At 41.7% G+C, this 26,098-nt stretch overlaps 1 protein-coding gene across 1 annotated transcript in view; it reads right to left on the reverse strand.

Annotated features, from left to right (window-relative positions):
• CACNA2D4 (calcium voltage-gated channel auxiliary subunit alpha2delta 4) overlaps positions 1-26,098 on the reverse strand; it is a 174,946-nt gene that overhangs the window by 43,246 nt on the left and 105,602 nt on the right. Inside the window, exons 28-31 of the mRNA XM_043967622.1 lie at positions 6,953-7,014; positions 4,331-4,345; positions 3,417-3,461; positions 3,075-3,137 (exon numbers count right to left, since the gene is read on the reverse strand). Of these exons, the coding sequence (XP_043823557.1) occupies positions 3,075-3,137; positions 3,417-3,461; positions 4,331-4,345; positions 6,953-7,014 (185 nt within the window). The remainder of the gene's footprint in view (positions 1-3,074; positions 3,138-3,416; positions 3,462-4,330; positions 4,346-6,952; positions 7,015-26,098) is intronic.

Consider the following 26,098-nt stretch of genomic DNA (forward strand, 5'->3'; position numbering starts at 1 on the left):
CTTAAATATATCATTTGATCCTCACAGCAGTCCTGTGAAGTAGTTATTGTTACAGGCATTATTAGTTCCATTTTACAAATGAGAAAACTGAGGTTCTGAAAAGTTAAGTAAGTTGCTCAAATTCATCCAACCAGTCTACACTTGAGGTAGGCTTCCACTACATCGCACACCTATAAGAAACCTAAATCATAGAATCTGGAAGTGACTTTAGAGATTATCTAATCTGAGCCACTTGTTTTACAGATGGGGAAAATGAGGCTCAGAGGATCAAAGTGGCTCAACCAAGGTCTCATAACTAGTATGTAGTAGAGCCAGGATTTGAACACAAGATCTCTGCTTTTAATTCCAGTAATTTATCTGCTTCCATATAGTCTCTCTATGAAAGACAGCCCCCATAATAGTCTAAATATTGATAATTTTAATAATAATAATAATTTGGTTTGATCCTCAAAATAGTCTAGTAAGGTAAATAGGGCAGATTATTATCACCCTCATTTCACTGACGAGGAAATGATGCTTTTGATTGGGTCATGGATTCAGAGCCAGAAGAGATATTAGGGGTCATCTGCTCCAACCTAAGACATCGAGGAATTGATGCTAAGAGAGGTTAAAGTGACTTGTTTAGGGCAGCTAGGTGGCGCAGAGGATAGAGCACCGCCTCTGGATTCAGGACCGGAGTTCAAATCCTGCCTCAGACCCTTGATACTAGCTGTGTGACCCTGGGCAAGTCACTTAACCCCAATTGCCTCACCTCCCCCCCCCCAAAAGTGACTTGCTCAGGGTCAAACAAAGCTAGTCTGAGGAGGGATTTGAACACAGATCTTCTTGACTTCAAGTACAACACTCCATAGATATGCAGTGCTTTCCTCTCAAATAGGGAGAGTAAGGACTCAGTTTAGAAATGAGGAAACCAAAGGTCCTAAGAAGAGATCAAAAGACTATTAATGACTAAAATCACTAGATAACTGTAATGTTAGGTAGGGTGTGCCAGGTGTAGACTTCATTAAGGTTGAAGGTCTTAAGAGGCAGAAACAAGAACAGTCAAGGAAACTTTCAGATGCAAAGAAAACATTTCATACTCAAGAAAAGTTGGAGGCTTGACTAGCTCAACTGCATATGAAGAGATCAGCAAAGACAATGGGTTCATGCTTGGGCATAGACGACTTCAATAGCACCTTTCTGCTAGAGCTATTAACCAGCACGAAGATGGACTGATGACTTTATTTCCTGTGCCCTCCCCCCCTTTTTTTTGCAGGGCAATGAGGGTTAAATGACTTGCCCAGGGTCACACAGCTAGTAAGTGTCAAGTGTCTGAGGCCGGATTTGAACTCAGGTACTCCTGAATCCAGGGCCGGTGCTTTATCCACTGTACCGCCTAGCTGCCCCCATCCTGTGCCCTCTTAAAGAGTAGGGAAGAAAATGAAGAGAAAAGGCAAAGAATCACAGAATCGGTGATTTTTGTTCAGATGGGTACCAATGGGTATAAGGCAGGGTGTGGGCAGCACAGTGTTTTAGAAAGAATACAATGACTTTAAGCCATTGACAAAAAGTGTTAAACACCATTCAACATCAGAGCCAGGATATCTATATTTGAACCTAGCTCTGTCACTTCTCAATGGTGTGATTCTGTGTGTCTTTTAAACTTCCCTGAACTTCAATTTCTTCATCTATGAAACCTCCCCCGTCCTTTCTCTCTCTTCCTCTCCCTCTCCCTCCCCTCCTCCTCATTTTTTCCCTGCTCACCTTCTTCCCTCCCTCCCTCTGTCTTTGCCTTTGTCTCTGTCTGTCTCTCTGTCTCTGTCTCTTTCTCTTTCTCCCTCTCTCTCCTCTTTCCCTGCTTTGGTTTTTCAACATGTCCTGGTTCACCTCTCCAAAGGCAGCCTAGTATTCTTCCATTCCCAAGGGATTGCCATATTCAAGGACTTGTAGGACTCACTTGCAGACACTTGACTGAGTTTACCTACTGTAACTCAAAATTCTGGAACTCAAGGGATCCACTAGCCTCAGCATCCTTCAGTAGCATTTTCCACTACCAGGCCTGGCCTAAAAGGGATCTCCTAGAGATTCATGAGAGTTCAGCCTAAATAGCTACGAAGGAAAAGCCAAGTGGATGAAGAGATAAAGAATGCAGACCTGTATTATTGGAGAACATACCCACATTAGTGAAATCCCAGCTCCATTGAGTTATCCACATATAAAACAAGGATGACAATACTTGCCTTATCTGCCTCTCAGGATTATAGTGGGGGAAAAGACTTTGTAAATGCTAAAGTGCAGTTTGAATGAGTGTTATTATTATTTTCTCCACTTCTACCAAATGACTTTGCTACTTGGTGGCAGGTAGGTGGGCTGGGTAGGTATTTTTTTGTTTGTTTGCAAAAAGATTGGGGGGGGGGTGACTTGCTAAGAAGAGGGTGGAAAGGGGTAGAAGATTTGTTCAAAGGAAAGATGAGTAAACTAGGTCCAGGAGTAATAAGAAATCAGTAGGACAGTGATTGGAGTTTATTTCCCTGTCACATTCTGCTTTTATGTCTATACTGGGCCATGACTTCTTTAAAGAGACCCAAGCTAGATAGACCTCTTTTGGCTAGGCCAGAGTATTGGCTCAACCAGCACAAAGTTGATACTTGGTCAAGACTTTGATACACATAAAGGGGTGCTTCTCTACAGTTCTCTCCATGCTAGGCCACCAATAGAATGAACCCAGAAAAGCTCCTTACCTAGACCTCACCCCAGTTTGGTTTGTGTCCAGAGAATATTTTGGTGCTCTGATTTTTGTCATATTCAGTGGTTTTAGAGAATGCAGAGTTTGGGTTGGTATGGTTGATTAGGTGCAGGGGGTTTACTTTTTTCTTGTGGGGGAAAGTATGGCTCCAAGTTTAGATCAAGTCCCTGCTCCATCCCTGTAGTCCCAAGAAGGGAATTCACATTTTTAATCATTTCTGGAGTGAACCAAAAGGTATTTTTAGTGCTTCCTTTGAATATGCCTAAGCTGGTGAATACCTCTTTTTGCCCCATAACCCACTTTCTACTTCCCTCCTCCTTTCAGGTTCTTGCTTCCTCCTCTTGCTTACCTCTTGGGATCTCTTGGAGATAAGAATGAATCCATTGTTGTCTATGACAAAGCAGTCCAGATCCTGGGGGAGGGAGAAGAAATGCACAGAGATGGTCAGATTTGGCTAGGAGAATTCTAATTTCCCAATTCCTTCTACCCTGGTATGCATTTAGAGCTCTGGAAATGAGTTATACCCCTCTCACCTCATCCCCCTAACCAGCTGTACAGCTTTGGAGTGGATGCAGGGGGATTCAAAGAGGGAACTTGGCCTCTTGTGGATGTTTGCATCTATGTAACTCATAGCAATTCTATGAAGAGTTCTACTCCATACAGCTCTGGAAAATTCACAGGAAGAACTTACACTGTCCTGACAGCTCAGGGGGCAGATCCCATCCACTTGGCTGCACTAGAAGAAAAAAAAAGGAGGCGTGTATGTTGTGTGTGCTTGTATCTCTTCAAGTGTTATACATGTGCTATATTAGGGAGATGTGGTAAAATGAGGCAAAGGACTCTCCCTGTGGAAGTCAGCCCAATTCTTGAGAACCAGCCTTATCTTAAACCACTGTGGCCCATCCTGAGAGATGATGGATGGTTTCCACTAATGAGCTATTCTCATTCGCCAAGGACACCCTGCCATCAAGGTGACAATCCATGATGTGAAACTTGTAGGATTAAGGCACTTCCCCTGCTATTCAAGGCTGATGGGATGAGTATATCTCAGTTAAAATAGGCTGTTTCATTTCCTTATCTTATCCTCTTCCCCCTCCACACCTTTGACCATTTATTTCTCTATAACACAAGAGTCTCTTAAACCTTCCCAAAATGAGGGCTAAAAGCAAATACCTCCAGAATCTTTGGAGCAAATGGAAGAGGAGAGGGAGAAAACTGATGGGGAAAGACACAAGGGCTAAGAGGAAGCTGGAGATGGAAGGAGCCCTGATGTGTTGAAGGAAGATGAGACTCATATGAAGGTTGAGGGGAAATAAAAATAGGAAAATAGGTGGACTGATAATGGATTGTGGGGAACATCAGAAAGGGTGGGACACATGAATCCATGGAAGGCTAAAGGGAACATTTTTACTGTCACCATCCTTTGGTAAGACACTTGGTTTTCAGGCATGGAGATGAACTCAGGGCAGGATTAACACCTCGTCTTTAATGTACAGAGCAGTGATGGGACGTGTTGGATGCTTATAAATGACATATGGAAAAGATCTGGATGCGTTCTAAAGCAGAAAAGAGAGGGGAATTCAGTCCTTAACTCTGTATACTTACATCCAAGTTACTGGACTGGGTAAGAATAAAAGGATTCAAGGAACCAGAGGCCAGGACCAGAGAGAGCCAGAGAGATGGGAGAGAGAAAACTCATTAGTCACTCTCCAGGGAGCACCTGTCTGAAAAGCACTGGGAGAGAATAAAGGTCATTCTTTTGACAAGAGCTATTGACTATGACAAGTGAAGAGTGGAACTGGGGGAAGGAATAACAATAAAACCTGAAAGTGGACTTTGTCCCCAAGGCATACCCTGCTCTCCCCATTCTAGTACTTTTGGAGATCATGATGGTTGGCTTTCAGATGAGGGGAAGATCCCCACAACATTGAAAGACAACACAATTACTTTCTACACAGTGACTCTGAGGTGGCACAGTTTGGGCTAGACCAAGCTATCTATGTATGGCCTGTGTTTTCATCAGACCTGGAGCTGATTCCTATTAGGTATCACATTTCCTCCCAACAGGTTACATGAGTATCTGCTCTTTTTGTTGTTGTTGTTCAGTTGTATCTGACTCTTTGTGACCCCATTTGGGGTTTTCTTGGCAGAGATCCTGGAGTGGTTTGCCATTTCCTTCTCCAGCTCATTTTACAGATGAGGAAACAGGCAAAGAGGGGTAAGTGACTTGCCCAGGGTCACACAGCTAGTAAGGGTCTGTGGCCAGATTTGGACTCAGGAAGCTGAGTCTTCCTGCCTCCAGGCCTGGTGCTCTATCTATGACACCCCACTGTCATCTTCACTTAGGAGTGTCTTTCACCATCATTCAGAGTTCATCAGCAGAATGAAATAGCAACAAAGCTATCTGAGACTTCTGAGACATAGAATTGAGGAATCTCTATCACTCTTTCTTTCTTTCTTTTTTTTTTTTGGTGAGGCAATTGGGGTTAAGTGACTTGCCCAGGGACACACAGCTAGTAAGTGTTAAGTGTCTGAGGTCGAATTTGAACTCAGGTCCTCCTGAATCCAGGGCCGGCGCTCTATCCACTATGCCACCTAGCTGCCCCGAGGAATCTCATAGTACAAAGGGATCTCAGAAGCCATTGACATGGGGCTAAATTAGAATATTAGGATAAATTAGGACATTAAGAAAACTCATAATTTTTCTCCTTGAGAAGCAAAACTAAAGGACAGACACACCTAAGAATTAAGGGGAGATAAGTCCATTAGGCATGGCTACTATTTGAGCAGCGCCAGGGACAGAGATAACTCCAGAAGTCAGGACTACCATCCCTCATTCAAGCTTTCCCCACCCCACCCCCAAAAGGAACTTGTTGTCAGGTGGTCACCCCATCTATCCTCTATAAAAGTTTTGGCTTCCCTTCTGTTCTGGGAGGAGAAAGATGTCTCAGACATCTCCTCCCCTTAAGGCTAAGTCTTCCACTTCCCTCTCTGTCCCTTTCTCTAGTGCCAAATAAAAGATAATTTTAATTCTAATTGAACTGTGTGCGAGAGTATAATTCTTTACAGAGGAATACCTAAGGACCCACCTCTCCCCCACTACTTCTCCCCCCCCCACCCCGCCACCCCTTAACACCATCTAGTCCAATTCCTATCTGAATAGGAACCCTCTCTACAACATCTAGACATCCCAGTTCCTGGGATTTTGCTTCTCAATTTAGAAAACAGAGACCATCCTTCATGAGCTTCCTCTTCTCCCCTATCCTACACTCAAACCCTCTAACAGCATCCACCATTCTCTTTCTTTGTTCTAGTTTCTGAGAAAGATGTGGCTCTTGACCTTGGCAAGAACAAACTTTCCATTACAGTCTTGTTCCTACTTTCCTCCCTGCGTCTCTGGGAGTTTGCTTCTTTTATCATGCTCCCATCACACTCCTCCAAACAATCCATCTCTTTTTATATACAGGCTCCCCCTTGTTGCCTACAAACACACCCAGATCTCTCTTACCCTTGAGAGCCCTTCCCTATATCCTACCATCCCCTCAATCTGTCTTCCTTTTGCTCTCCCTTTCATAGTCTGGGTCCACAGATGCTCACTCTGAGCTTTTTTTCCCTTCTCCCTCCCATTCCTCAACCCTGGCGCTCTGGTTTCTGACCACTATCATTCCACAGAAACCACTCTCCCCAAGGTTACCAACAATTTAGTTTAAATGGCCAATGATGGCATTTTCTTAGTACTCATCCTTCTAGGCCTTTCTGTAGATGTTGGTCCTACTTTTTCCTCTTTACTTTCATGATATTGTTGGACTTCCTCCTATCTTTCTTCTAGCTTCTCATTTTCTTTGCTAAATATCACCCAAGTCTTGTCCCATGGGTATGGGTATCCCCTAAGGACTTATCTCAGACTGCCTTCCCTCTATACTTTCTTCCTTGGTGCTCCGTGATTTCTCACCAATTAAATTATCATCGCTATGTAGATGACTCCCAGATCTATATATCCAGTGCTAATCTCTTCCCTGATCTACTCTTCTGTACATCTCCATGTAGATGTCCTGTAAGCACCTTAAACTCATATGTCCAAAGAGAGCCCATCGAATTTCACCTTAAACTCACCCTATCTCTAGACCTTCTTCCTTCTGCCCCCAACCCCACTTCTACTCCTTGAGTAAGGTTATATATCTAACTATTGCTAAACCCAAGTCTAGTCCCTGGGACCATAGTACTTACCTGGTTCACTACTGCCCAGAATTTTCTTTGCAGTAATTCTAACTTCATTTGCACACCCACCGCTATAGGAGCAACAGGAAGAAGGAGGGAGGACAAGAGGTAAATATGGGTGTAGTTGAGGATTGGGGGCAGGAAAGGGAAGATTAGGAGGTTTAGGGTCAGGTAGAACAAGGAAGGATGAGAGAGAAAAAAAGAAATGTAAAGTAAGAAAGGGGGTGACTCAAAAGGAAATTCTAGGACAGTTCATATTCCTAGAAGAAATATTATGAGGAAAAGCTGAGTCAGACTGTTGAGTAAAAAGTCAAGTTGGTGCTTATGGGTAGGGAGAAGGCAGAAAAAAACCCTCTAGTTACAGTCTTCCTCCAGCTGAAAAGGGATGAGCAGGAAATTTTCTCCAAGAAGATAGTTGCCAAAATTTTAATTAACATGATGTGAATCTTTTCATCATTCTGGTAGTACCTGACTAAAAATTAGCATCTCAGAGCTTTAAAGCTGGAAGGGCCATTACATATCATCTAATATACCTCCCTCCTCCTGAATTATACCATTGAAGAAACTGAGGTCCCTATACGTTATGTGACATTGTAATTTATATATTTCACTCAGGTTCACAACCTTGGAGTCATCCTCAACTCTTCATTATTTCTTTTTTTTAATTTTGTTTTGTTTTGTTTTTATTTTTTTGGTGAGGCAATTGGAGTTAAGTGACTTGCCTAGGGTCACACAGCTAGTAAGTATTAAGTGTCTTGAGGCCGGGTTTGAACTCAGGTCCTCCTGAATCTCAGGCCGGTGCTCTATCCACTGCGCCACCTCACTGCCCCCATTCTTTCTCTTTCTCTTTCTTTTCTTTTCTTTTCTTTATTTTTTGGTTGGGCAATGAGGGTTAAGTGACTTGCCCAGGGTCACACAGCTAGTAAGTGTCAAGTGTCTGAGGCACTGTGCCTAAATCTTTTTTTTTGTTTTGTTTTTGTTTTTTTGCGGGGCAATGAGGGTTAAGTGACTTGCCCAGGGTCACACAGCTAGTAAGTGTCAAGTATCTGAGGCTGGATTTGAACTCAGGCACTCCTGAATTCAAGGCCGGTGCTTTATCCACTGTGCTACCTAGCTGCCCTGTGCCTGAATCTTGTTGCAGCAGTCCAGTCTTCTTTGCCTCAACTGTCCTTGGATGATTGGTGGCAAGAACAGATACATGATGAAGGAATCCAAGAAATAAAGGCAAAGGTGGATCCTCAGAGCTTACGTTTCATTCCTTGGAAGGAATGTTATGATGGCAGAAATTGGAGCTGCCCAATGGAGGGCAGTACTAAACTGTCACTGATCCTTCACATAATACCAGGAAGCAATCAGTACTGTCTCGTACACTTTATGTGTGTCCATGAAAGCTTTGCATGACATTTGGTGAAACAATGGTGGCAGACATGAATAAGATGGGTGCAGCTTCTGCTCAGTCTATCCAAAGGAAATTCTATTCATTCATACAGTTATTGTTTCTCCTTTGTTTTCAAAAAGGACCAATGACATCATGGGGTGATGCTTTGACTCGTGCATGAATTGGATTTAAGTGAGGTAGAATTGTGCAAAGTCATCAGCCTCATTTTCTCTTTCAGTCATCGAAGTCCAGTGGCAAGACAAAAGTTGGGATGACCTTGGCACTCTCAATGTCTGACCAAGCTCTCAGCATTCCACAGCACCTGCTTCAGCTGTCTTCATGGGAGCGGTAACAAATTATTTTTATCTGCCCATTCTGCCAGAGGAAGTCTTCACATGCTTGGGGTTAGACATCCCCCCAATTCGCTGATGGGTTTGAAGCCTGCTGGTTTTGACCCATCTTTTGAGACAGTTTTACTGGGGTCTGGCCACGGTGCATGCTACAGCTTCTTGGAGCCACGGGTGAGAGTTGGGTGACAGGTAGACCCAAAAGGTAGATGAACAGCCCTGGAAAGAGCATGGCAAACTCTCACAGCAGAGGTGTTAGTCGTCCCTTAACACCCATATATACTTTGAGAACATAAACACAAGTAAATTGTCGGACTTTGTGTGCATTGCCTTTTTGTCCATGGAATGAGACAGAGTGTGAGCCATATCCTTGTGGATATAACTTTACTGCTATGGTGGTAATTTCTTAGTATTTGGGCAGGTGGGTAGTGGAATGGGTAGAGAAGTGGGCAGTAGATTAAGGCAAACAGAGGTTAAATGACTTGTCCAGGGTCACACAGCTAGTAGATGTCTAAGGCCAGATTTGAACTCAAGTCTTCCTCACTCCAGGCCCTAGTTGCCTTTGTTCTCTACCACATGAGTGGGTGTAGCCTCCTTCGATTGGCTGTGTAACCAGAACAGGCTTTTTTCTTTTTTTTTTAAGTGGGGCAATGAGGGTTAAGTGACTTGCCCAGGGTCACACAGCTAGTAAGTGTCAAGTGTCTGAGGCCGGATTTGAACTCAGGTACTCCTGAATCCAGGGCCGGTGCTTTACCCACTGAGCCACCTAGCTGCCCTAGGCTTTGTCTTTAAAACTGATGAGACTGAAAGGATCCCCAATATTTTCTTCTGTCCTTTCCATTTGTCCAGAAGGTAAAGATCCCAGTTCACCCATACTGCCGAAGCCGTGACCTGAACTGCTGGGAAGGGAAAGAACTTAGTTCTCCTGCTCTGAGGAATGGGCCTGGGTTGTTTGTTTTTGTCCTCTGCTGCTCGTTCTTGTTTTTAGGTGCCAGAAGTGATCCGTAGGGGACCTAGGAGTACAAGCAGTGATGATTTGGAGCCAGGATTCCAGGCAGGATGCTGCAGCCCAGCATGGAAGCCCTGAGAAGTCAGGGTGCCTGGGACTTGAACTCAAGCAATCTTGGGACTTGAAACTGGGACTGTGCTCTATAGGAAATGAGCTAAACTACCAATCTAATCTCCTTTCCCTTCTCAGAGACTGAGATGATGCAAGGCATTGGGCAGATTATGCCTTTCACCTATTGGGGGAGTAAGTTTGTATGTTTGTGATGATACTTTTGTTTTGTTTTGTTTTGTTTGGTGGGGCAATGAGGGTTAAGTGACTTGCCCAGGGTCACACAGCTAGTAAGTGTAAGTGTCTGAATCTGGATTTGAACTCAGGTCCTCCTGAATCCAGGGCTGGTGCTTTATCCACTGGGTCACCTAGCTGCCCCCTGATGATACTTTTGGAAATAAATATTTCTCAGTAAAAGCTCATTCAACTGTTAGTGGTTAATGTAAGTGGAATGCAGGGGCCGACTTCCTGCAATGGAGGGAACAGAATTGTTGGGGACTGGGGCTTTTTGCACACAGCCTAGAGATACCCCAATCCCCCTCAAGGGTAGTGAAGAATCCTGGAGGGAGGGGTAAATGTAAACCATCTGACCTTCTAGGTCATGAGGCCCACAGTAGTCAGTGTTACACTGGTGTCTTCTAAACTTCTCTGACTTTGTCATTTACGGGATCTGCCTTAATGAATGCAGAAGGGCCCTCTTCTTACTGAATGACAATTAATACAGCACTGCATGTAGTTTGTAATTTACATTCTTTTTTTTTTGTGTGTGAGGCAATTGGGGTTAAGTGACTTGCCCAGGGTCACACAGCTAGTAAGTGTCAAGTGTCTGAGGTTGGATTTGAACTCAGGTCCTCCTGACTCCAGGGCCGGTGCTCTATTCACTGCACCACCTAGCTGCCCCTTGTAATTTACATTCTACTTGACCCTACTCACCATTGCCACCCAACTCTCTTCTACTGTCTTTCACACATCTATCTATTGTGTACAGACACAATAGGAAATGTGTCTACAATGAGCCCCAGGAAAATATGGGAACAGGATGGAAAAACTAAGTGGGATTTTTTGCTTTTTTGGTGGGGCAATGAGGGTGACTTGCCCAGGGTCACACAGCTAGAAAGTGTCAAGGGTCTGAGGCTGGATTTGAACTCAGGTCCTCCTGAATCCAGGGCCTGTGCTTTATCCACTGTGCCATCTAGCTACTCCCCCATCTTTTTACAATTGAAAAAACTGAGGCCCAGAGAGGTTATTTGCCCAGGGTCTAATAGTTAGACGATGTCTGGGGCAGATCGTTATTCCAAGTCCAGTGACCTACTACCAGCCCACGTCTGTAGCTCTTGGGCCCCTCTCAGTTCCATCTTTCTAGGCTTCCCTTTAGCTACTAGCCAGATGGATCCATACTCATCTTTGTGGGTAAACTGGAGTTAATAGCATGTGGAGAATAATTACAACTTATGTTCTTGTAGCATTTTAAGGTTTACAAAGCACTTTCTTTATAATAGTTCTGTGAGGTAAAGAGTACAAATTTCCCTATTTTACAAATGACAAAATTGAGCTCCAGATATGTGACATGTGACATGTCCATCAACATAGAACTAGCAGGTTTTAGAGATGAGATTTGAACCCAAGTCACGGCTTGGGATCCAACATTTTCTGCTACACCAAAAAGCCTTGTTTGTAGTAATCGGAAGCTATGGGAGGGTAAAAAAATGAAGAGAATTTCCAAAGTTAGGGAACATATGGCCATGGACCATGCTCTCCTTATAGGGTGTTCTTTGTCCTACCTCTTGCCTAGAGTCAGTTCCCCTAAGACAGATGTCAGATCTAGTAACATGTAGGGGATTTCTTAGAGAAGGACAGGTGGTAGTAATGATGCCAGACGTCCTTGTTGTTCCTTGAACAAGACCCTCCAACTCCCAACTCTGAGCATTTTCACTGGCTGTCCCTTTTTGCCTGGTCTCCCTCATCATCTCTCTCTTCTGACTTCCTTCAAGTCCCAGCTAAATTCTTACCTTCTACAGGAGGTATTTTCCAATCCTCAGCACTAGAATAAATTTTAGTGCCCTTTCTTTCTTTCTTTCCTTCCTTCTTTCTTTCTTTCTTTCTTTCTTTCTTTCTTTCTTTCTTTCTTTCTTTCTTTCTTTCTTTCTTTCTTTCTTTCTTTCTTTCTTTTTCTTTTCTTTTTTTTTGCGGGGCAACGAGGGTTAAGTGACTTGCTCAGAGTCACACAGGTAGTAAGTGTCAAGTGTCCAAGACCAAATTTGAACTCAGGTCCTCCTGAATCCAGGGCTGGTGTCTTATCCACTGCGCCACCTAGCTGCCCCCTGTAGTGCCTTTTCTGTTGATTATCTACCATTTATCCCACATATAACAATATATAGTACATAGTGGTTTGTATTGTTGTCTCCCCCATTAGACTGGGCTTTTTGAGAACATGGATTGTCTCTTGCCTCCTTTGTATTCCCAGTGTTTATTTAGTATGGTAACTAGTGCCTAGAAGATGCTTCATAAATGTTTTTTTGACTGACTGACTAAAAACATTAAACAGCTAGGGACCAAATATAGATACCTATGGTACTCTACTAGGGACCTCCTGCCAAACCAACACTGCACTATTAATAACTACTCTTTGAGTCCTGCTATCCAATCAGTCCATTCAATTGTATTATCATTCAATGCAAATCTTTCTGTCATCTTCACAAGGATAGTAGGAGGTAATTTATCAAAATATTTGCTAAAATCCAGTTAAACTGTATCCATAGCATTCCCCTCATCTACTAGTTGAGTAATTCTGTCAAAAAAAAAAAGAAATGAAGTTAGTTCAGCATGACTTGTTCTTGACAAAACCATGCTTTCTCTTTGTAATCACTACTTCCCTTTCTAGGTACTTGTCAACCACCTCTTTATATGATCCTTTCTGGAGTTTTCTTATGAGTCAAAGTCAAGTTCATGGGACTATAGTTTTTGAATCTGTTCTCTTCCCATTTTTTTGAAAACTAGGATATTTGCCCTTCTATAATCTTAGGGTACTTTTCCCGTTTTCCAATGATCTGTTAAAACATCACTAAATCTATATACATACATACATATAGAATCATATGGAAAGTGCTCTGAATCATTATTGATCAAAGAAATGCAAATTAAAACAACTTTGAGATATCATCTCATACCCATCATACTGGCTAAAACGATAGAAGAAAACGACAAATGTTGGAGGGGAAGTGGAAAAATTGGGACATTAATACAACTGTTGGTGGAACTGGGAACTGACCCAACCATTTTGGAGAGCAATCTGGAATTGTGACCAGAGTCAGACCCAGCAAGACCATTATTAGATCTGTTTTCCAAGGTGATCAGGGAAGAAAGAAAATAACTTATATGTCCTAAAGTATTTATAGCAGCCCTCTTCGTGGTGGCAAAGAACTCAAAAATGCGGGGATGCTCATCAATTGGGGAATGGTTGAACAAGTTGCGGTATGATGGTGATGGAATACTATAATGCTATAAGACAAGATAGTTCATTTTAGAAAAATATGGAAAGACTTGCATTAAATAATGAAGAGTGAAATGAGAAGAATCAAGAGAATGTTATATTATAGTAACAGCAATATTGTCCAAAGAATAATTGTGAACAACCAAGTTATTCTGTATATTATAAATAACTCAAATCAACTACAAAGGACCTATGAAGGAAGATGCTATTCACCTCCAGAGAAAGAACTGATAAATAGTAGTATGCATAGTATGATTTTACATATATATAAATATAAATATATACACATACATACATATATGTGTCAAAATTCTCTAGTGTGGGGTGGGGAGGGAGGAGACAGCGTGGAACTTAAAATGTAACAAAAAATAGAATAGATTATAATTTTTAAAATATGTAACTCATTCAACTGTCAAAAGGCAGAAAACAAAACAAAAAACTACATAGGGAATAAGGAGGGATTAAAAATGGATACCTGGCAACAACTCTTCCTCCAACCTTCCACTGAAAACCCTCAGGCTGCATCACCTCTTATGACCTCTCATTACTTTCAAGGCTGCTTTTTATATTATTTTTTTTAATAAACTTTATTTTCTGGGGCAATGAGGGTTAAGTTACTTGCCCAGGGTCACACAGCTAGTAAATGTCAAGTGTCTGAGGCCAGATTTGAACTCAGGCCCTCCTGAATCCAGGGCCAGTGCTTTATCCACCTAGCTTCCCCCTTTTTATATTAATTTTAAACAGTTTTTACTCTATATTTTGGAGTAGAATGTGTGTGTGTGTGTGTGTGTGTGTGTGTGTGTGTGTGTGTGTGTGTGTGTGTAGCACAAAATGTGATTTGTTACAAGTCAGAATTTTTGCTAGGAATTTCTCTGACCATCTGTCAACCACTCTTTTCTGGATTCTCCATCTGCCCTTATCTTCCATGACACCGTTCTCTGTTGGCATTCCTTCCATCTTACCACTCCTTCTACCTTCTTCCTAGATGCCCTTCTCTGCTCTCTTTGCCCTCTTTCCCTTGGTGATGTCATCAGCTCCCATAGTTTTGGTTATCATATCTATGCAGGTGGCTTCTAAATTCAAATTTACATAGAAAGTCTTGAATCTTCTCCTGAACTCCAGTTGTATAGCACTAACTGCCTGCTACATATACCTGAATTCCCATAGGCACCTCAAACTTTCACAATAGAACTCATTATATTCCTGCCTAAATCATCCCTCATTCAAACTTTTTGGTTTCTATTGAGGATACGATCACTTTCCAATCACTCAGGTTCAAAGAATCATCCTAGCCTGATTGGTGAGTATGTCACATGACCCACTATATTTAGCTAGTCCCAAGCCATGCTTTGTATTTTGTCTTGGATATTTTCTTGCTATTTGCCCTGCTTGTTACTGTGTCTTTCCTCCAACTCTGACCCATTTCCCCCACTCTTGAAAGAGAATATTGGGGGCAGCTAGATGGCTCAGTAGATAGAGCACTGGCCCTGGAGTCAGGAGTACCTGAGTTCAAATCCGGCCTCAGACACTTAACACTTACTAGCTGTGTGACCTTGGGCAAGTCACTTAACCCCAATTGCCTCACTAAAAACAAACCAAAAAAAAAAAAAGAGAGTATCAATCAACTTTCCTATGGTCCCATTTTATCATACCTTTCCAAATCAAAATACTCCTCCCTGACCACCATTGCCCTATTTGTAATTTTCCCCTTTTCTCTTCAAGGAGGATTGGATCTCTTTGTTTTTGTATAGCTAGACCTTAGTACAGTACTTGGTACATAGTAGATGCCTAATAAATGCTTTTTCATTGATTCATTTTTTTTCTCCAGACTTCTCCATCATGACTCAATTGTCTTTTCCCTTTGCTCTAGTGGTCCCTTTCTCCCATTGGTGAGTTCTTTTCAGAAGCTCCATTTCGAGGAAGGGCCAGAGACAGCCATTCATCATACTCTACACTTCACCACCATGACCTCTGAATGGTACCACCTTCCCCTTTCCAGCTCTCTTTTACTTGTTGTCTTCCCCCATTAGAAAGTAAGTTACTTGAGGGCAAAGACTGTTTTCCTTTTTGCTTCTATTGTTATCTCCAGCACTTAGAAAGAACGATGCTTGTCACATATCAGAAACTGACTGAATTAACACATGCTTGAATCTCCCCTTCCCTCTTTCTCACCTCTCAGATCTAATCAGTTGCCAGGTCTTATTGATTCTACCTGTACGATATCTCTTTAATCATTGTTAGGAGCCTAGTATAATAGATGGCCCAGTGGATAGAGCACTGGCCCTGAAGCTGAGAGGACCTGAGTTCAAATCTCACCTCAGACACTTACCCTGGGCAAGTCATTTAACCCCCATTGCCTTAAATATCTTGGGCCATCTCCAGTCATCCCGATATATATCTTGCCACTGGACCCAGATGGCTCTGGAGGAGAGAGTAAGGTTTATGACCTTGCACAGCCCTCCCTCACTTAAATCCAACTCACTGCAAGTCATGGCCTTACCCTCCCGATGTCATGGTCCTCTTTGAGAACAATATAATAGATTTAAGGTTAAAAGAAACCTTAATCGTCATTTATTCCAACACCCTCTTTATTTTATTTTATTTTTTTGTGGGGCAATGAGGGTTAAGTGACTTGCTCAGAGTCACACAGGTAGTAAGTGTCAAGTGTCTGAGACCAAATTTGAACTCAGGTTCTCCTGAATCCAGGGCCGGTGCTTTATCCACTGCGTACCCTAGCTGCATATGACACTGTCCCTTACCTCCCTATTGCAAGGCACTAGGTTTTATTATTTATTCTCTAGGAGCTTCATTGTTTTTTTTGGTTATTTAGAGTTAGATTTCCTTTTAGTGATTTAAAAATTCACATCTTTGTAGTCATTGTCTATATTGTTCTATTGCTTCTGTATGTTTCACCCAGAATTACTTCTTCTTCTTCTTCTTCTTCTTCTTTTTTTTTTTTTGGTGAGGCAATTGGGGTTAAGTGACTTGCCCAGGGTCACACAGCTAGTAAGTGTCAATTGTCCGAGGCTGGATTTGAACTCAGGTCCTCCTGGATCCAGGGCTGGTGCTTTATCCACTGTGCCCCACATCACTTTTGAAAAACTGTTCATATCCTTTGACTGACTGGGGAATGGTCCTTAGTGTTTGGATATCAGACTTTTATACTTTCCCCACCTTATTCTTCTAGTTCTGTTTATTGATTTTATTCATGCAAAAGATTCTTACTTGTATGTAGCCAAAATTGTCTATTTTATCTTATATAATCTCCTTTATCCCTTGTTTGGTTAATAACTCTTTACCTTGCCATAGTTGTTAAAGGTACCTGTTCTCATTCTCTTATAATTTTTTTTTTAAATGATGTGACCTTTGACATTTAGGTCACATCTATTTTGAGTTTATTGTGTTATATGCTGGAAGCTGTTGATTTAAAATCAACTTCTTTACAGTTTTCCCAGAAGTTGTTGTCAAAAAAGAAATCTATCCCCCAGTAATTTATGTTCTGTGAAAAATTGGGCTACTATTATTGATTGTTTCCCTTTCTTGTTTATCTAGCCTATTCTACTGATGATGTACTTTTTTGATTTTTAAACAGGTAGCAAATAGTTTTGATGACTATTGCTTTATTTCATTTTATTTTTTTTTTTTGGTGAGACAATGGGGGTTAAATGACTTGCTTAGGGTCACACAGCTAATAAGTGTTAAGTGTCTGAGGCTGAATTTGAACTCAGGTCCTCCTGACTCCAGGGCCAGTGCTATCTGCGCCACCTAGCTGCCCCTGACTATTGCTTTATAATGTGATTTGGGGTCTGGCAATGCTATTCCATCTTCATCTTTTTCTCTTTTCTCATTGTGTCTCTTGGGATGCTAGAGATTTTGCTCTTCTAAATGTATTTTGTTATTCTTTTTTCAAATTTTAAAAAGCACGACATAAATAATTTGATTAGAAACATGTACAAATTAATTTAGGCAATATTGTAATTTTTATTGTGTAGGCATAACCCAACCATAAATAAATGAATATTTCTCCAATTATTTAAGTGTCCTTATATTTCTGTAAACACTGTCATATCTGTCTAAATCTAGTGTGTATCTTAAAAGGTTAACTCTGATGGTTTTTTTTTTTTTGCATTTTGTAGTTATTTTTTAATGGAATTTATTTTATTGTTTCTACTTGGTTATTTTTAGCACATATAATTGTCCTTCTGGAGAGTCTTAGCCTAGCTACCTTGCTAAGAGGCCCAAGTACCCATAGACCCTGGGAGTTGTATTTCTTCCTAGCATAAGAAGAGATGATTCTTATGGTAGCAGTGGGATCAGAACTGCAGGAACAAGTAGAGGGGAAGTTTAAAACATCTCTCTGCAGTAGGACAAGAGAGAAGAGTTGGAGATGGAGAACTCTTACCAGGAAATTAACTCTGTCCCTTATAGTGTTGGAGTCTTTCCCTGGTTATTAGTTCAGCTTATTGAGAAAATCCAGCAGTGACTAAGTTCTGCCTTCTCGAAGAAAGTGTGGGAACAATGGTAAATCCATTTCACTCTGTTTTTCCCTTTTATTTTATTGCTATGAGTTGAAGCAGGGCTTCCTGGGAAAGCTCTGGAATGAAGAGGGCAGGGATGGATCGCCTACCCAACTGATATTCCTAAAGGGCAGAATTGACCATCTCACTCACTACTCAAGAAGCTTCAGTGGTCTCCTTTTGCCTCTAGAATAAAATAAAAAATTCTCAGCCTGGCTCTAGCAATCTAGTCCCCACCTTCCTTTCTAGTATAAATTCATGAGTCATTTGATTGCAGTCAAACAGGCCCACTCTTTTCCATGCAGGAGATTCCATCTTTTACTCTCTCACCTTTGCAGGTGTCCTCAGTGTCTGGAGACAGAAATACTCCCTTCTTTCCTTTACCTTTTAGAAACCCTAATTTCTTTCAAAGCACAGGTCAGGGGTCACCTTCTACATGAAGTTTTTCCTGATCCCTCTAGTTCTTAGCTTCTCTTCTTCTTGAAATTACTTCAAGATATTTTTTAGTGTATTTATCTGGATACATGTTTTATTCCCCTAGCAGAATGTAAGCTTCTTTTTTTTTTTTTTTTTTTTTTTTTTTTTTTGCGGGCCAATGGGGGTTAAGTGACTTGCCCAGGGTCACACAGCTAGTAAGTGTCAAGTGTCTGAGGCCGGATTTGAACTCAGGTACTCCTGAATCCAGGGCCGGTGCTTTATCCACTGTGCCACCTAGCCGCCCCAGAATGTAAGCTTCTTGAGGGTAGGAACTGTTTCACTTTTGTTTTTGTATGCCTAGCTCCTTGTTGGTACTTAATAAATATTTGTTGTTTATTCAGTCACAGTCAAATTACAGAATTATATAATTTAGGGGCTAAAAGGAACCTGATAGAAATAATTTAATTCATTGCTCTATTTCATTTACAACTATATTCACATTATGATAGAAAGAAGCCAAGTTTATTTCTCTTGGTATTTTAGCTTCAAATGCCCACAGAATCAGTGTTAGAGCTGCAAAGGACCTCAGATAGGTTCTAGTCCAGTTTCCTTATTTTACAGAGAAAGAGAGAGACACAGAGAGAGAGAGAGAAACAGAGACAGAGAGAGAGACAGAGAGAGACAGAGAGACAGAGAAAGAACCAGAGACACAGAGAGACAGAGACACAGAGAGAGACAGAGAGAGACAGAGACACAGAGACACAGAGAGAGGAAGAGACAGAGACAGACAGACAGAGAGAGAGAGAATGACTTTCCCAGGGTCACATAGCTAGTTTATAGGAGCAGAACTAGAAGCAATCTGACTGCAAATTTAGTCTCTTTTGATTATAGCTCTCTTCTTGATACCATCATGGGAATGTGGAAACTGAGGCATAAAGAAGAGTCTGCAGCTTATCTGGATCATCTATATTTATCCACTGAGAGGCAATGCACCTGAGATGCTGGGATAGCTGCACTCTTTTCTCTCCCCCAAGAGCTAAACAAACAACAACATGATCCAATGAAAAATGGGGTGGAGTGGTCCAGGGGTTTATGAAGATATCATTTTTTTTTGGCCTTTTAAAAAAATTTGTAATAAAGTCTTTTATTTTTTCCCATTACATGTAAAGATAGTTCCCAACTTTTGTTTATACAAGCTTTCCAATTTCAGATTTTTCTCCCCCCTCCCCTCTCTCCCCCTCCCCTAGACAGCAGGTAATCTGATATAGGTTTTATATATATATATATATATATATATATATATATATATATATATATATGCACACATAATAACATTAAACATATTTCTGCATGGATATTACCTTTTAAAATAAGATGCATGGTAGAGTGGGCATACTTTAGAGGGTGGTCTTTCTAAAGGAAAGGTGTTAGAAGAGAGACAGTGGGGTTCCCTGGAAAGATACCTACATTGGAAATTAAGGGACTTGGGTTCTAGTTCAACCTTTATCACTTTATTATTAATTGATTGACCTTGGGGAAGTCATTTAACCACTCTGGGCCTCAATTTCCTCATATGTAAAAACCTATCTGTGGTTTTGAACTAGATGACCCCTAAAGTCCTTCCCAGCTCTGAGATTCTGTGACCCCTAGGAGAAAACTTCCTATCTTGGGGTTTTCTCCATTCCTTTGGAATATAAAAGTCTCACACTCTCATCTCACACTCCAAATCTTAATTTCCCGTCACAGAAACAGAGACAAGTCAGCTGTTTGTGCCAACACCCAACACCATGGTCTCCGGACCATGTCAGCTTAGGAGTTTGCCCTGCTTCATGTTCTGTTCCGGTCATTTTCAGACTTTTGATAGCGCCAACCACCTTGGTGGAATCCAAGGTTGTGCGTAGCCCTTCCTCCCGTGTGTTTGCTGTGCAGAGTAAAGATGGAATACATCATTTGATTATCTTCAGAGACAGGCTAATAACTCTCAGTGCAAGAGAAATCGAGTTTCTTTGGCAAAAGGGCTTTGGGGATCACGAGGCACCTCTCTTTCTGGACTCTGTTTTCTCCCTACCCCCCGGTGGGTTGTTAAGAGAGACTGATCTCTCCAGCCTGGGCATGCTGGTGGTGGGCTGTCAGTACTCCAACACCACTTCCCAGCCTGTCAGCGTGCTGCTGCAGGAAGACAAACATCTGAGATTCTTTCTCCTCTCCTTCCTCTCCCCAGCTTGCTCCCCTGGCATTTGCTCCCCCTGCCTGCCCTCACCCTTCGGCCTCTCTCTGATGGTTCTCATTCCTTCATTTGAAGCCACTTTCCCTTAAGATTTCATCCCACTCCCTGACAACCTAACAAAAGGCTCCGTAAGACCAGAGGCGGCAGACTGCTTATCAAGATGTGCTTCTTTGCCGTGTTCCGGCTGTCACCTCTCTCCTCCGTTGTCATTGCAGATGGCAAAACAACACAGCTGGGCTTGCACCAGCAGAAATGACTTCTGTCAGAGGTGATCACCAGGAGGAGTCAGTCAGCTCTATTTATCTCCCTCTTCTCCTTTCATTTCCCTTGGTCTTCCCAGTCATTGTTTGTGGATAAACCAGTTCAACAAGATTATAGTCTAATTAGTCTCCTTATAAGCCTAGATTGTCTTTTTATATCCTCTCAGGTACCCATCCTGTGTGCTCAGCACACAGTCCATACTTAATGGATAAGTATTGTTCATTCATTCCCTTAATAAACATTTATTGAATACTTACTATGTTCAAGGCACTGTTAGGCGTTGTGAGGAATATAAAGGTGTCCCTGCTCTCAAGAATCTTATGTTAGCAAGGGAATAAAATATATCCACCACTGCATGCAAAGCTAAACACACTAAGTGTCATTGATTATATAAACAAAGTTCTGTGGGAGTTCAGAGAAAGGTGGGTCACTTCTGGACTGGGATGATTAGGAAAGGCTTTAACTGAGGAGTTGACATTTGAATCAGGTCTTAAAGAATGAGATAGGTGAGGAGAGTATTGTGTTTGGAGCACGTAAGGAGCCGAAGAAGGAGAACTATGAAAAAAGAGATTTAAGATGGTTTCAGAAATAGGAAAAAGGCCAAAGATTGAAATTTGGCAGTGGGGATGGCGGATTTAGAAGGACCTAAGGGGAAAAAAATGGAGAAAGAAAAGAAGGAAGAGAATTCAGATATAGTTTACCCAAGTCTTAGCAAAGCATTTGACAAAGTCAAATGAAAAATAGTGAAAATAGAAGGATTGCCTTGCTATAATGAGGGCTTATTTGAGATTAAATAAGGAGCTATTCTTGTGAACAAGATAGAGAGAAATAGGTTGAACAATAGTACAGTTAGATAGACTCAGACATGGCTGGCCCGCTAGAATGTTGGTGTAAATAAGCCTCTTCCCCTCTTACTAATTCCTAATAATTACTTGATTTTTGTTTAGAGGAATTGGTGCTCAGGTCTGGAGAATTTTAAAAGCTAATGGCTCAGGGGCAGCTAGGTGGCGCAATGGATAAAGCACTGGCCCTGGATTCAGGAGGACCTGAGTTCAAATGCGACCTCAGAGACTGGACACTTACTAGCTGTGTGACCCTGGGCAAGTCACTTAACTCTCATAGCTCCACTGCCCCCCCCCCCCAAATGGTTCAATACTGACTTGGAAGAAGATCTCTAGTGGACCAATCCAGGATCTTCTTTGTCCTTGTGTTGGTGAACCTTTTTTTAAGCCGATGACTTGGTAAAGACATAGAATATTTTTCATAATTACAGATGACACAAACCTAGGAAGGATGGCTATATTGTTGGATGACAAAGTCAGGATCCAAAATAATCTCAACATTAAAATGTTGGAGTGAATCTAATGAGATGAAATTTGATGGTGATAAATGTAAAATCTTACACATGGATTTAAACAATCATCTTCACAACAAGATGAAGGGAATGATTCGATGATAATTCATCTGAACAAAATCTGAAAGTCTGTATGAATTGCGAGATCACTATGTGCCAACAATGAGTTATGGCAGCTAAAATGATTAATGCAATCTTAGGCCAACTTCAGAGAGATGTAGTATCTATGATTTAGGGAAATGACGATCAATCTGATGGAGAAGGCTAAAAGGGTTAATAGATAACCTATCAATAGTAGGGTTTTGTTTTTTTTTTGGCAGGGCAATGGGGGTTAAGTGACTTGCCCAGGGTCACACAGCTAGTAAGTGTCAAGTGTCCGAGGCCGGATTTGAACTCAGGTACTTCTGAATCCAGGGCTGGTGCTTTATCGACTATGCCACCTAGCTGCCCCCAATAGTAGTTTTCTATAGTACCTAAAAGGGTTACAGAGAAACTAAGGTTTGTGTTCTTTTCTTTTTTCTTTTTTTTTGGTTTGTGTTCTTACTGTAACTAAGAGGGTTTGTGCCTATCAACCCTCACTATCAACAGACAGTAACCAGGGACCATTAACCATTAATAGCCATTAATATTCCTAGATGACAGGACACCTAGAAACCAGACCCTCTGAGATTGACTAGTTTAAGCATGCCTTTAGGAGCATGCACAGAAAAGGCCAAATTTGTCTTGAAGTTCACCTTATGACGTGTGAACCCCAAAAACACACCTCCAAGGTACAAGGTACCTGCCTTGGAGGTTATCTTAGGAACCCAGGAAGTCCAAATCAGGATAAGACCTCCCATGAACCTTCAACAAGGAGAAGATTAAGATAATGAAGAGATAACCTACTTTTTCTTATTATAAATATAACCATTTTCCTCTCCCAATTGCAGACAACTCTTTCCTTGGGTGATTCTTCCTGTGGTCAGCACAGTATTTCAATAAAACTTGGGAAACTGAGTCACTGAGCCTTGTAATTCTTTGGGATGTCTCACGAGCAATCCGATCAATTACCCCCCCCCATACACACACATATCAAATCCACTGACAAAGTAAAATTTAGACTGTTTCCAGAGCTAAGGCCCAGCAAGCAAGCTGCATCCTGAGCTTGGCAGGACAACAATCCTTTGTGATCACCCTCTGGATTATCTCACCCTTTGGGCTAGTCACACAATTCACCAGGTGTTCTCTGGTCAAAGACAAACATTGGACAAAGTCGGAACATCCTGCAGTGAATCAAACTTGTCACATGCTTGCTGCTCCCTCATTGTTAGGGCTACAACTCCCTGAGTAGTCACTAGTGTAAGTATTGAGATTTCCCAACACTGTCCCGGCCCCCCTCCCTAGGGTTGGGGCCCTGTCACATGTGTCTATAGCTCCACCTTGTTTGCAAACCTTTTTCCTCACTTAGAAAATAAACTTTCTCTCTAATTCCTGACACCTGTCTTTGGCCTATTCCATTCATCTCTGGCCATACATAGGTTAGAGACTGGTTCTGGAAAAGTCCAGTCGAAACCACCAACAAGAATTCATTAAATTCTTGTTATGTGCCAGGAAGTGTGCTAAGCACTATGGGATATTCAATTTGAAAAGTATATTTATAGATATGGATATACATACATATACATATATGATATACATTTTACACACACACACAACATCTATGAGATCACTGAGAGAGTTTAGAGAGGAAAGAGATCCTAGGAAAAAGCCTTGGGTTATACCAACAGTTGGTGGGCATGACAAGAATGAAGATCCAGCAAAGGAGGTTGAAGAGTGACTAGACAGGTAGGAAGACAATCAAGAATGAGCAGTGTTACAAAACTGCAGAGAGGAGAGAATATCTTGAAGGAAGAGATCATCAACAGTGTCAAATTGCAGCAAAGAAGTCAAGTATGAAGACCAAGAAAAGACCATTAGATTTGCCACTCGATAGTTTATAACTTTGTAAAGAGCAGTTTCGGTTGAATGATAAGGTTAGAAGCCAGATTGCAGAGGGTTTATAAGAAGATAGAAGAGCTACTGAGACAGATGACACTTTTTTTCTAGGAGTTTAATTAAGAAGGGGAAGAGACATATGTGTTTGTATGCATGTATATATGTATGTTAGCTAGTGGGTATGATGAGGGTTTTCTCCCCCTGAGGATGAGGGAGAATTGGGTGTATTTGTAGGCAGCAGGGAAGAGACTAGTGAATAGGGAGAGATTAAAGCTTGGAGACAGAGAAAGGGAATAATAGAGGCAACCTGCTGGAGAAAACAGGAGGGCATAAGATCAGTGGTACTTGTAGAGAGTTTGGCCTTGACAAGGAGTAAGGGTCACCTCTTCTGAGAATGGAATAAAGGAGGAAATAGTGGGGAATGATGTCAGCAGGGTCAGATGAGGAGAGGAAGAGAAGACAGAGCTTTCAGCAAATGGCCTCATTTTGTTTTGTGACGTATGAGACAAAATCCCCAGGTGAGAAGGTAAGGGCAGGTGGTACAGTGAGAGGGTTAAGGAGAGAAGCGAAGCTTTGGAATAGCTGTTGTTTTGAGTGGTATAAAGACTCAGGGAAAAATAGGATTGCCTTGGTACAGTGAGGGCTCATTTGCAATTAAATAACAGATTTATAGCAGACCTAGTCAGCAGGGTTGCATGGTTTCCTCCGGCTCTATCCAAAAGCACATAAATAGAAGCAAAGGAGGCAGATGATGGGAACAAGCCAGAACTGGATTGTGGCAAGGCATGAGGAATGATAGGATAAGAAAGAGAAGAATTCAAGAGTAAGGGATAGTTTACAATGAACCAGTTCCCCAAGGAATCAAGGTTGGGATGATAACCTGAGACTCATTGATGGAGAGAGTGGAGGCCATGACAAGAATGAGCAAAGAATCTCACAGTATAGTCTCACTGGACTCTGTCCCACATCCAGGGTTTAATTCTGGACATCACATTTTAGAAAAGACATTGGTAAGTTGGAGCATGTCCAAAGGTGAACAACCAGAGTAGTGAAGTGCCTCCACATCATGCTATATGAGGATTCATTGAAGCATGAGGGAATATTTAACCCAAAGAAGAGTATATTTAGGGGAAATAATGATCTGTGTTCAGGTATTTTAGAGGCCCCATCTGGGTCTGACATTCTGTGAAGAGCATAAGCAAAGACACTGAGGTAGGGCACTTCAAGACTTCTTCAGGGATATAAGATGGTAGATGTATAGGACATGATTAATTCAGAAAGGACTGATAGACATGCCAAGAAGCAGACAAGACTGAGAAGAGATCCCTTGTATCCCTCCATTATCTACCCTTCTTTTGTCCAGCCAAGTTATAAACCGCTAAATTACACAGTTCAATAGAGAGCATGGAGTGGTGGAATATCTTAGTTTAGGGGGAGCACAGTCCTCCCAGTTCCCATCTTCCTTCTTCTCTCCACTCAGGTGAGATATCTGCTTCACATTTCACTGAAAAAAAATTGAGACCATTCACTGAGAGCTCCCTCTTCTCCCCTCTTGTGTATCTCACTTCACTCAGATGCTCTTTCTCCACTATCTCTTCCTTCACCCCTGTCTCACAATGAAGAGGAGGTGGTCCTTCTTGCTAAAGTTGACTCCTTTACATTCTCAAGTGATCTTATCTTATTCTATCTTCTCTAGCAGATTTTCTCCTCCCTCATTTGTTTTCCCCTCACTCTCTCCCACTCTTTCATTTGTTTTCAATCTTTCCCTATGTGTTGGCTGCTTTCCTGTTACCTACAAACATTTTTGTGTCTCCCTCAAACTCAAAAAAATTACTTACTTGATCCATCCATCCCCAATACCTATCATCCCATACATCTCTTCCCTTTTGTAACTATTCTCCTTGAGGCCAGCCCACAATTGATACTTACACTTCCTTTCCTCTCAGTCTCTTCTTAACTCTCTACAAACTGTCTTCCAAGTTCATTCAACCAAAATTGCTCTCTCTACAGTTACCAATGATCTCTTAATTCCCACATCCTCAATCCTCATCCTTCCTGACCTCTCTGCAGCCTCTGACACTGTCAATCACCCCCTTCTCCTTGATACTCTCTTCTCTCTAGGTTTTTGTGACA

This window comes from Dromiciops gliroides, chromosome 5 (assembly GCF_019393635.1).
Source record: "Dromiciops gliroides isolate mDroGli1 chromosome 5, mDroGli1.pri, whole genome shotgun sequence".
NCBI classification, from domain to species: domain Eukaryota; kingdom Metazoa; phylum Chordata; class Mammalia; order Microbiotheria; family Microbiotheriidae; genus Dromiciops; species Dromiciops gliroides.